The following is a 12500-nucleotide window of genomic DNA, read 5'->3' on the forward strand; positions in this document are numbered from 1 at the left end:
TCTGGGTAATACTGAAACTTTCCCAAAAACAAGAATGTGTGTGTGTGTGTGTGTGTGTGTGTGTGTGTTGTTTAGCCGCTGTGTCTCTGGTCAGCTGACAGCTATTGAAGTCCATGATTTGTTCACTGAATTGGGCTGACCCGCTTCCAGCTGCAGTCTCAGTGTGAATGTGTGTGTGTGTGTGTGTGTGTGCTTGGTTATGCACTTGGAAGAGAGAGAGAGAGAGAGGGAGAGAGAGCAAGGGGAAATTGAGAGAGCAAGAGAAGACAGAGAGAGGGAGAGGGAGCAGAGGGAGAGAGAGAGTGAGAGAGAGAGCAGAACGGGGCTCGCGGTGAGTACTGTGAGCGGCGGCGGCAGCAGTGGAGGAACCGGAGGCTCCCGGCAGAGCGGAGCAGAGCGCTGCAGAGCCACGCGGCAGTGGAGCGGAGCGGTTCACTGCGCTGCAGAGCCACGCGGCAGTGGGAGGCGGAGCCGCCCCCGAGGAGCGACGGCTGCTGCAGTGTGGGGCTGAAGCCGCGCGGGGGCATTACCTGTAGAGGGCGAGCTCCAGAGCTATGGTGGCGCTGTCTCTGTGGAGCCCGGCCGAGCCCATCCACAGAGGCTGGACCCGGGGCTGAGGCGGACCTGTCCGGGAGGAGGCTGGGAGGCTGGGTCGGGCCTCTGATCTTCTTCTGAGCCGGCGTACAGTGGTACAGAGTTGAGAGGAGGAGAGGCTGAGAGGAGGAGAGTAGGAGGAGAAGCTGAGAGGAGGAAAGGAGGAGAGGCTGAGAGAAGGAGAGGCTGAGAAGAGGAAAGGAGGAGGGGCTGAGGGGAGGAGAGGAGGAGAGGCTGAGTGGAGGAGAGGTTGAGTGGAGGAGAGGCTGAGAGGAAGAGAGGAGGTGGTGGTGGCTGCTAGGAGCAGGGCGGTTTCTGCATACTGAGTGGGTCTGGGCTGTGGCTCGGTGCCGCAGTGAGGAGTTGTGCAGTGAGGAGTTGTGCAGTGAGGAGGTGTGCAGTGAGGAGGTGTGCAGTGAGGGGGTGTGCAGTGAGGGGGTGTGCAGTGAGGGGGTGCGCTCTGGCCGAGGGACTATGGGCTGCTCCTCCAGCGTGGTCCTGCTTCTGCGCTCGGTGGGCGGGGCCGACTGCGGCCATATCTGCTCACGTCAGGACCGGCTCTCATTGGACGCCGCCATACCTGTCCTGGAAGGCTACATCCACACCGACGCCCCTCTTACTATCATCGTCATGGTAACCAGCTCGCAGCACCCGACCGTCTCCCCGGCGCTCGACTACAAGGGCTGTGCATGTGCATGTGTTGGGAGGAGTGGTTGTGTGGAGTGTGTGTGTGTGTGTGTGTGTGTGTGTGTGTGCGCACGGCAGGATCATTTATGTGTTCAGCTGCAGTGCAGAACATTATCTGTGCTCCTGGGATCGTTTGACTGATATTTCCCTGGTGCTCCGTCACCCGCGTCCTCTCTCCTCCTCTACCTCCTCCTCATCCTCCTCCTCCTCCTGTTATCTCTTCCCATCTGTCCTCTTCCTCCTCTTCCTCTTCCTCCTCTTCCTCCTCATGCCGCTCCGGCTCTCTCAGCCCGTGGTGATGCATCACCGGGACCCCCCCTCACCCCCCCCCGCTCAGAGCCCTGAGGGGGGGGGGGGGGTTTGGCGGTGGCGGTGGAGTGGGGGAAGGGCGTGGGTCAGACCCAGGGAATCTTGTTTCTGTGGGAAAAAATGTGCTCTCCTTGCATGTGGATCCGTTATGGAGCGGTGAGAAAGGACTGAAATAGCTGTCGGAGCAAAACGATGACTGGATGAATGAAGCAGACTTGTTCTGTGTCTTGACAGCTGGCTGCTATCTTTTACTGGATGTACTGGTGTTGGAAATATATATTTTTTATTCCTTGTATATTTTCTCCTGCAATTTGTAATCCCAGTGGTTTGATGGTGACTTGACTCCATTTCCCCTGTTCTCCTCTCTGTCCTCCTCTCTGTCATCCTCTCTGTTCTCCTCTCTGTCCTCCTCTCTGTCCTCCTCTCTGTCCTCTGTCCTCCTCTCTGTCCTCTGTCCTCCTCTCTGTCCTCCTCTCTGTCCTCCTCTCTGTCCTCCTCTCTGTCCTCTCTGTCCTCCTCTCTGTTCTCCTCTCTGTCCTCTGTCCTCCTCTCTGTCCTCTGTCCTCCTCTCTGTCCTCCTTTCTGTCCTCCTCTTTGTCTGGTCCCATACCTTCTTTACGTTCTTCTTCTTTACATTCTTCTTTACGTTCTTCTTCTTTACGTTCTTCTTTACGTTCTTCTTTACGTTCTTCTTCTTTACGTTTGCCTTCTTTACGTTCTTCTTTACGTTCTTCTTTACGTTCGCCTTCTTTACGTTCTTCTTTACGTTTTTCTTTATGTTCTTCTTCTTCACGTTCTCCCCTCACTCTAGGGGGGCTGGTAGTGCATTAGGCCAGGCTCTGCATCTAATGGAAGCAGCTTGTCAACATGTGGTCAGACTTGCTTTTACTGTTGGAAATATCATGTCTCTGCTGTCAGGTAATTACATTAGTCAGGTATAGAGTTTCATATTAGAACCCAATTCTCAAGGTTGGAAATCTTATTGAAGGTTTGTTGACCATTACGAATGTCATATAATAAATAGCAGCAGCCAACAGGCCAAATGTTTCATTCAACAGACTAAGTGGCTGGTGCCACGATGTCAGACTAACTATGACCCACCCAGCTAGTCTGAGACCCTCACCCAGCTAATTTAAGACCCCCACCCAGCCAGTCTGAGACCCCCACCCAGCCAGTCTGAGACCCCCACCCAGCCAGTCTGAGACCCCCACCCAGCCAGTCTGAGACCCCCACCCAGCCAGTCTGAGACCCTCACCCAGCCAGTCTGAGACCCTCACCCACCCATCATAGACCCTGCTGTGTCTCAGAGTAGAGCAGTGTGTTGGAGCTGCAGGGGTCCACCTTAGCAGGGTCTGCTAAGCTGGGGCCCGCATGACTCCGTTACCTTTCCCTCCAACTTATCAGCTGTCTTCACCCAGCCAGCGGCGCTAGACCCCGCGTGAGGCTGTTTACGAAGAATACGGGTCATTAGCATATCTGTGGTTTAGAAACAATGGGGCTTTAATACATCGTAAATGATGGCCAGACAACAACGGGAGACTCCCCAGAGCTGGAACCCTCCTGTTTTATGCACTAAATCACACTGTGATAGTGCACCACCACACTGCTATTATGTGCGTCTAATGCTATGATTCATATTTCGCTGAACAATCACATATTAATAGTTTACACTTCCGAGCTGGGGCCACGGAGGGCATGTCTCCCTAACTCTCCGTCCTCGCAGTTAGGGTTAGTGTTAGGTTAGGTTAGGGTTAGGGTTAGGGCATGTCTCCTTAGCTCTCCGTCCTCACGGTTAGGGTTAGGGTTAGTGTTAGGTTAGGTTAGGGTTAGGGTTGGGGGATGTCTCTCTCGTAACTCTCTGTCCTCACAGTTCATCTCTGTGCGTCTGGATTGTTTGGTAAAGAGGTGCAGACGGTTCGCCAGCAGCAGCTGGTTAGTCCTTTACCTGCTGACCCTGTTCCCTTTCTGCCCGGTCTCTGTTACCGAGGACATCAGCAAAGGACCACTTCCCCTCAGCGCTCTGAGCGAGGCGGTGGGCTGGGAACCACAGCCGCTGGCTTCTGTCAACTTCCTCCTCCACGCTGCCTCAGCTGTCGCTGTCTCTCTTACTCTTTCCATCCCTCTCTCCCTCCCTCTTTCTTTATTTTGACCCCTCCACACTTTCTCCACATTTTGTGTTGTTTTTTCTTTGAGCTTTTAACTCAACACAGACCAGCTGTTGACGAGATGTGTTTAAACATGGAATAGCCTCCCTCTCTCTCGCTCTCTCTCTCTCTCTCTCTCTCTCTCTCTCTCTCTATCTCTGTGTAGAGGCAGGCAGGAGGGAGGTAAAGGGGGAGAGAGAGGGAGAGGGGGATCGATCCATCAATAGATTGATGGATGCAGTGACCGATGGTTGAATGCTGAACAGATTGTAACTATGTTACGTATCACTGGTCTAAGCACTTTAAGACGTATTAAATCAGGACGTACAGAGAGCGGTGTCTGTTTCTGCAGGTTCACTGCACTTAAAGTCTAATGCTGTTCAAAGTGTAATGACCGGCACTCGTTTGCGCTACTGCCACTGTGGCAACACAACAGTGGTGTTCTCTTCAATTCTCATATCTTCTTTAACAGCTAGTTTGATGGTTTAGTGTGTTTGATGTTTGTTTTGTTCTGCCTCACAGGAAGTGAAGCATTGAGGCGCTTCTCTAAAGACACCCCTTAATACCAGATAGGTCTGGTTCCTAGGCTGTACTGTAATACATTTCTTTATCTACAGTATATAATAACATTTGCAGCGACAACAACTAAAGCAGATCAGTTAATCAACAGTTAGTTAGTTTGTTACCTCCTCTTAAACTGCCCCTCAGGAGGAGAGTCTGCCCTAACACCAACAACACCATCTCCTGCCCAGCCACCCAGCTCAATACATCCCAACGGTTCACTGCACTTACTGCTACTGTAAAACACTGCATGGGATGCACCGGATTTAAACCCTTATGTTGCACAAGACTTTCGCCTTCGACGGTCAACATCCTCCAGCCATCAATTGGGTGTGATGTTGTATGGGGTGTGGGTAATGGGTGGGGGTAATGGGTGTGTTGTTGTATGGGGTGGGGGTAATGGGTGTGTTGTTGTATGGGGTGGGGGTAATGGGTGTGATGTTGTATGGGGTGGGGGTAATGGGTGTGACGTTGTATGGGGTGGGGGTAATGGGTGGGGGTAATGGGTGTGATGTTGTATGGGGTGTGATGTTGTATGGGGTGGGGGTAATGGGTTGTGATGTATGGGGTGGGGGTAATGGGTGTGATGTTGTATGGGGTGGGGGTAATGGGTGTGTTGTTGTATGGGGTGGGGGTAATGGGTGTGATGTTGTATGGGGTGGGGGTAATGGGTGTGTTGTTGTATGGGGTGGGGGTAATGGGTGTGTTGTTGTATGGGGTGGGGGTAATGGGTGTGATGTTGTATGGGGTAATGGGTGTGATGTTGTATGGGGTGGGGGTAATGGGTGATTCATTTTGTGTTATTTTATTCATATTATCTGTCAGTTGTGCTGTGATTGTTACAGCACTGCTGTCAACGGTTTGGCACAAAGAGAACCATTGCTTCCTTTTGTGTGTGTGTGTGTGTGTGTGTGTGTGTGTGTGTGTGTGTGTGTGTGTGTGTGTGTGTGTGTGTGTGTGTGTGTGTGTGTGTGTGTGTGTGTGTGTGTGTGTGTGTGTGTGTGTGTGTGTGCTCTCTTTACATGCATGCGGGGGTTTGTTACCGGTCTCCATCATGTGGAGCAGCTTGGGGTTGTTCAGGGCGTTCTTGTGCACATTCTTCTATCTAACCATCTGTCTGTCTATTTAAGTGTGCGTGTGTGTGTGTGTGTGTGTAACTGTCACAGGGAGTGTCATAAACTGGTAGAGCAAGTGTAAATCAGAGTGAGAAAGTGAGCTCATAAATGTGAGCGTTTGCCTGGCTGGGCTCAGCGATACAGTTGCTACTAAACTGGAGAGTGTTCCTGCATGGAGCAGTTAAACACACTGAGACGGTGGGGTTAGTCGGACTTGTAGATGCAACGCACACATTTTGTAGAAGCGAGTGCGTCTGTACAAATGACGGGGGTGTGACCATGACATCAAATATCCACTTCCTCCACGCGGTCGCGCACAACACTCCCAGCCAAGCGGCGCACGGCTAGTTCTGCTTCTGTGAGCTCAGCTCTGAGCTCAGCAGTCACGTTAAGGTGCAGGCTGCGTGTGGTGATTCAGAGAGGCTGATCCGCAGGGTGGATATGACTGGGTTCACACACTAGAGAAGACAGTACAGTACTATCTGTGCTGCTGGGTTTGGGCATGATGAGCCTCAGGAGCAGAATCACCTTCAGGAAGAAGTCCAAGAGCAGGCGGACCAGAGTGGACTACAACCACCTGAGTGTCGTATGTATCGCTCTGTCCTCATCTGATCTGTCAAATACATCATAGAGTTGATGCCTTTTTCTGATGTTGATAATGGTCATTCCATGAAATGGCTGTGGTTTTAAACTCATTCACCTCCATTCAGATGTTGTATCGAGGATTTTGAACACCTTTATGGGTTAATACTATTTCACCTCTTAGGGTAAACCTTCTTGTATTGCGGCAGCGTGAGGCTCCCTACAGGCAGAGCAGCTCCTGTGCCTGTTCGGGGGCCTTAGTGTGGGGGCTGCTCCATGGCACAGATTGAGGTCATGCCCGACCGTGGCCTGTCCCCGGAGAGCGCTGTCAGGCTGCTGTCAGACTGCTGTCAGACTGCTGTCATACTCCTGTCAGGCTGCTGTCAGACTGCTGTCAGGCTGCTGTCAGACTGCTGTCAGACTGCTGTCAGGCTGCTGTCAGACTGCTGTCAGACTGCTGTCAGGCTGCTGTCAGACTGCTGTCAGACTGCTGTCAGGCTGCTGTCAGACTGCTGTCAGACTGCTGTCAGACTGCTGTCAGGCTGCTGTCAGACTGCTGTCAGACTGCTGTCAGACTGCTGTCAGACTGCTGTCAGGCTGCTGTCAGACTGCTGTCAGACTGTAGTCAGACCCTACTGGATGTGTCAGGCTGTAGTCAGACCCTACTGGATGTGACACTGGCCACCAGGATTACTCAAACCATTTCAGAGTGGTCCAGCAAACCACTCTGCAACGGTTTGCTGGTCTGACTATGCCAACTGCAACGGCATTTATCACATTAACAGGTTGTTAAATGGGATCACCACTAATTGGTTGGGTGTTAGATTAATTAAGGATTAATTGATAATCAATTAATTAACTCACTTCTCGCCAAGCGTTAGTTCTAGTCCCCCGTGGTGGTCATGAAACGAATGTGTGAATGAATGATGTCCGATGCTTTATGACTTAGTGTGTTAATGTATATATCTTGAACACGTTTCAGACTGCACCTTCTCTGTGGGATCCAGCGGCGGGGGAACAGAGGCTGGGTCATGTGTGTGTAGCTCTTAGTGGCAGCAACATGCAGCTTCCTACTGGCTGTTGCTGCTTCTCAGAAAGCTGTAGTGTGTGTGTGTGACTGCAGGGCTGTGGTGGCTGCTGGCTCTGGTTTCATGCGTGTGTATGAACAGAGTCATTACTTCCTCCCCTTGTTTCTACCACAGAAGGTTTCAGGGGGGCTCTGTTTTAAGGCCGGGGCGTTGGTTTCTGTTTCTGACAGAGCTTGTGTTCCATAGCTCATAATCTCTAAGCGTACTCATTATGGTATTTGTATTGTTAAGTTTTAACACAATACATTTCATTCATCTTAAAATATATGTATAAACTTATAAGATGTTGTTTTATATTTGCCCGTATGTCTGACAAAATCAGACTCACTAAGGTGGTTATCTTCCCCTTTAGATGAGACATGAAGATTACATCCAATAATCCTATTTTGCCATACCTATCTACGGTTGTTATGGGATCTCACAGCTCAACACAGGAAGTGAGGTGGTCGTACACAGGAAGTGAGGTGTTCGGCCACTTCACTTGGTGGAATGCAACAATGTCGTGGGCGATGGCAGCTCCCGTCTAGAGCCTTGAAGTCCTTTCTGTCTTAGGATCAGTGGCTGACCTGACCTCCACTACCAGCACCACCTTTATGGCCCAGTGTGACCTTACAAGATCACTTCTTTCTGTGCTCTGATGGACCAAACATTTAGTTTCGTCACCACAACCAGTAATAGCTCTTCAGTGATTTCCTGCTAATGCGATAAGGCATATGACCTCAAAAGACATTGCTGATGGAAAGCCCTTCTCTATTCACTCCAGCAAATAGGATCAATTTTTCACCACAAAATGTGGTAACAAATGTACGGTGTGTGAATGTCAGTAAATGCCCTACACTGTTTGTTCTTAGCCTGTGTTAATATGGTGTAAATGTAATGCATCTAAATCCATGGTACCATCCCTATGCAGCCCACCAGCACAATATTAAAACTGTGTGTGTGGTGGGTGTGGTGTGGTTTTATCCTAAATGTAAAACTATAAGTGTGTGTGTGTGTGTGTGTTGTACAGCAGGAGAAGCCGAAGCAGATCGATCCCCTGGACTACGAGGCGGTGATCTGTGAGCTGCTGGACGACCTGCAGGAGGATCCTCTCAGGGATCTACTGCTCTTCCCTGACAACGACTTCTCCGTAAGTGTGTGTGTGTGTGTGTGTGTGTGTGTGAGAGATGTTCAGGGAGACTTGGATACGATTGTGTCTGTTAGCACCGACCACTTCTCTGATCCCCAATCACCTCCCGTTGAGCTGTGATCAGTAACCTGCTGTGCAGAGGGAGCTGGTCAGCCATGAGAACGCTTCGCTGGTTCTACAGTGTCACGTGATACCTTTTCGTTTATCAGTTTGATAATGAGTTTGATAAATGTGTTTTTGATATATAATTCAGTGCTGGTTGGGGAGGCCCATTCATGGGCGGCCTTATTAAACAACAACAAACTTCTAAATATATTTGCATCCCTTGAACAGCCAGACGTGCCTAATAACTCATCCCATTAGCTCCTTCGGCCTGTACTTGTTCATTAGTGCAGTCGTTGCTCAGCTAATGTCTTCTGCCAGACACACATCCAATACACATTAAGGAGTAATCGAGTAGGCTGGTGGGGGTGGGGGTGGGGGTGGTGTATCCATGATTCTTAGCCTCTCCTGAAGGAGTTCCCTCAGATCCCCCTGGCTGCTGGCTGGGAGGTGGAGGAGCTCCTAGTGGGTGTAGGGAGGTGGAGGAGCTGAGTATCAGTCTGTGCAGGAGACCTGCACAGCGTTCTTAATCTACCTTCAGGGCGTTCATCATCTACCTCTCCCCCCCCCAGGTGTCCACGGTCCCCCAGGAGAGGCGGAGCCTGCGCTCCACAGTGCCCGACGGAGCAGAGAGCCAGGCCGAGTGTCTGCTGGTCAGACAGGTAACCCCCCCCCCCCCCCCCACCCCCCCGATCCCCTGAGCAGGACCACGCTGGGGGAAACACCAGCTGTGGTTTCAACTGTCAGTTTGTTGTGGTGTGTGTGTGTGTGTGTCTGTGTCTGTGGGATGGAGGGTGCATGTGCATGTGTGTGGGGCTGTGTGCGTGTATGTGAATGCGCGTGGGTGTGTAGGCTGATAATTCTCTTCTATTTTGGGTGGTTTAGTTTCGTGTTCCTCGTTGGTTGCCTCCCCCTAATAGCAGAGGGGCTCATATGTCTACCCAGCCTGTGATTATGTTTTTGCTGGCTCTCTCAGCGCGTATACCATTAATAACATGCTAGATAACATGCAGGAACTGTCATTTCTGACATGCTTACTGGTAAGAATCAAGTTTTAACGAATGCCCAAGCCCAATCCTGAATGACACCTCCAATAAGAATCCAACAGACCCTCATTAAACACCGGACCAGTAGATGCAAAAACATGTTGCAATGGTCTAAGCCCATAAGGTGGTATTAACTGGTTTTAACTGGTATTAACTGGTTCTTCCCACCATATGAATCATGAATCAGCCGAGATGTCCTCCTCATGTTGACTACTGACAACATGTCCTCCCCCCTTCCCCCCCCCCCCCCCCCCCCCCCCTTCCTCCCCCTCAGGCCTGCAAGTACTACAACTCTGAGCTCAACGTCGTCCAGTTCAAGTTTGACGACTACGCCGGAGACTACCGCCTGTTGCCCAGGTAACGGCCTGTCACTCACCCTGTCACTGTGTCACTCAGATGTCACTCGAGCCTGAGTGACAGGGGACTCAGGGACACCTCGACGCTCAGCTAGGAGTAGCCGGGGGATTGAACTAGTGACCTTTTGGGTGAACAGCCAACCCCCACTCTGCCTCCTGAGCCACTGGCGCCCAGCTCCTCAGGCTGGAGGCGCCCAGTGAAACCAGTGGTGCTGGCAGCCTTTTAGAGAGCCACCGCAGCCTATTGTGGGCAGTAGAACACACACACACACACACACACACACACACACACACACACACACACACACACACACACACACACACACACACACACACACACACACACACACACACACACACACACACACACAAAAGCCAAGAATATGCATTTGTACCAAACTCAATATTATTGCTACATGGAAGCTCTATTATTCCTTACTGGAAGCGCTCTCATTGGTCCATTCCTTTAGGAAACTGTACAAAGCAGAGAAGCTGCCCTCCCATTCCTTTGAGATCGACCATGAAGACATTGATAAGGATGAGGTGAGTGACACCTGTCAGTCACACATTCTGAGATTGCTCTCGCTGTCCTTTATAACTCTGCCCTATTGGCCAATGCCAAAGAGAGCTCATTCCAGCTTGTCTACCGGAGGGAACCTCTGCTCAGGTCCATGTCGGTGGTCTCCCCCGCCGCCTGCCTGCTCCCTGACTGTTTCTCTGTGTGTCTTCTTGTGTGCAGGACAGCACCTCCCTGTCGTCCTCTAAAGGAGGAGGAGGCGGAGGAGGCATCGGTGTGTTCCGCTCGGGCTGGCTCTACAAAGGAAACTTCAACAGCACGGTCAACAACAGCATCACCGTCCGGGTGAGAGCACCTCTCACCTATCATCAATCACCTCTCACCTCTCACCTATCATCAATCACCTCTCACCTATCACCTCTTACTTATCATCTATCACCTCTTACCTATCATCTATCACCTCTTACCTATCATCTATCACCTATCATTTATCACCTATCACCTATCACCTCTCACCTATCACCTCTCATCTATCATCTCTCACCTCTTACCTCTCATCTATCACCTCTTACTTATCACCTCTCATCTATCACCTCTTCTCCTCTCCCCTGCTCTGCTGTGGGATAACGTCTGAACGGACGGTTGATGCTCTCAGCCTGTCGTCCTTTTATCTGTAATAACGACAGGGCTCACTTCTCTAATTCCCATTGTTTGAATTACCAATGAGGCATAACCTGTATGTGGCCTCTACACATTGTAAACCAGTGAAACTACAAACAGTATAACTCTACACATTGTAAACCAGTGAAACTACAAACAGTATAACTCTACACATTGTAAACCAGTGAAACTACAAACAGTATAACTCTACACATTGTAAACCAGTGAAACTACAAACAGTATAACTCAACACATTGTAAACCAGTATAACTCTACACATTGTAAACCAGTATAACTCTACACATTGTAGCCAGTATAACTTACACATTGTAAACCAGTATAACTCAACACATTGTAAACCAGTATAACTCTACACATTGTAAACCAGTATAACTCTACACATTGTAAACCAGTATAACTTACACATTGTAAACTGGTGCATTTCTGTGCAGTCGTTCAAGAGGCGGTACTTCCAGCTCACCCAGCTGACTGACAGCTCCTACATCATGAACTTCTACAAAGACGAGAAGATCTCCAAAGAGCCCAAAGGATGCATCTTCCTGGATTCATGCACTGGTGTGGTGCAGGTGAGGTTAACACACACGCACATGCACACGCACGTGCACACGCACACACACACGCCTGAATACAAACACGCAAACACAGATCAAGAAAACAAACAAAGACATTATTTGAAACATTGTTTTGACAGATGCCATGACAGCATTCATCTGTTGTTCCATCATGTCATGTGATCTGATCTCACCTCAGCCAAACTTCATCAGTAATGTCTTGGATTTCTCCGTCCTTCCGTTGTCCATCCATCGATTTGTAATTCTGTCTCCTGCTCCTTCCTGCTTCTCCTCCTCCTCCTCTTCATCTTCGCCTTCCTCCTCCTCCTGCTCCCCTTGCTTCTCCTCCTCCTCCTCCTCTTCTTCTTCCTCTTTCTGCTCCTCCTGCTCCTCCTCCTGCTCCTCCAGAACAATCGCCTGAGGAAGCACGCCTTTGAGCTGAAGATGAACGAGGTGACGTACTTCGTGCTGGCGGCGGAGAGTGAGCAGGACATGGAGGAGTGGATCAGCACGCTGGCACGCATCCTGCAGATCACGCCCCACGACGGGCCTGCACCCGACCGCAAGAGCCTGGACCTCACCGACCACCGGCAGGGTAGGCCCCCTGGACCCCCGGGGGGGGGGGGGGATTATCGCTCTGCGGGACCTCCTGCGGTGCACTGACCCAGACGGGGAGGTTTATGGGGGGGAAACCAAAGGGCAGTCTGTGACTTTGGGACAGGCCACACGAGGACGCCCTGGCTCCTGGTCTGATGGAGAACCGTAACGGTGACTCCGTTAACGTTCTGACCTAGGGTTAGGTCCCCCCCTCAACCCCAGCCCGTACTGAAGAGAGGCACCGCTGACCTGTTGAGTAGCTGGTATGCAAGTAAAAAGCGTAATAATAAAGGCGTTGCTGAAGCCTTGTGCAGTGTGTGACCGCAGCGCAGACACACCCCTGGGGACACACGCCTGGGGACACACGCCTGGGGACACACGCCTGGGGACACACGCCTGGGGACACACACCTGGGCATACACACCTGGGGATACACACCTG

At 50.9% G+C, this 12500-nt stretch overlaps 1 protein-coding gene across 1 annotated transcript in view; it reads left to right on the plus strand.

The window, feature by feature from the left end:
* Nucleotides 1–1068: 1068 nt before the first annotated feature.
* The window catches only part of dock10 (dedicator of cytokinesis 10), a gene marked incomplete at its 5' end in the record, with an annotated part of 41807 nt that continues 30375 nt past the window's right edge, over nt 1069–12500 (plus strand). The window contains 8 exon segments of the mRNA XM_084467418.1: nt 1069–1227; nt 8090–8209; nt 8884–8973; nt 9632–9714; nt 10184–10256; nt 10453–10575; nt 11343–11477; nt 11871–12057. Of these exon segments, the coding sequence (XP_084323544.1) occupies nt 1069–1227; nt 8090–8209; nt 8884–8973; nt 9632–9714; nt 10184–10256; nt 10453–10575; nt 11343–11477; nt 11871–12057 (970 nt within the window).

This window comes from Micromesistius poutassou (assembly GCF_964030765.1).
Source record: "Micromesistius poutassou genome assembly, chromosome: 4".
NCBI classification, from domain to species: domain Eukaryota; kingdom Metazoa; phylum Chordata; class Actinopteri; order Gadiformes; family Gadidae; genus Micromesistius; species Micromesistius poutassou.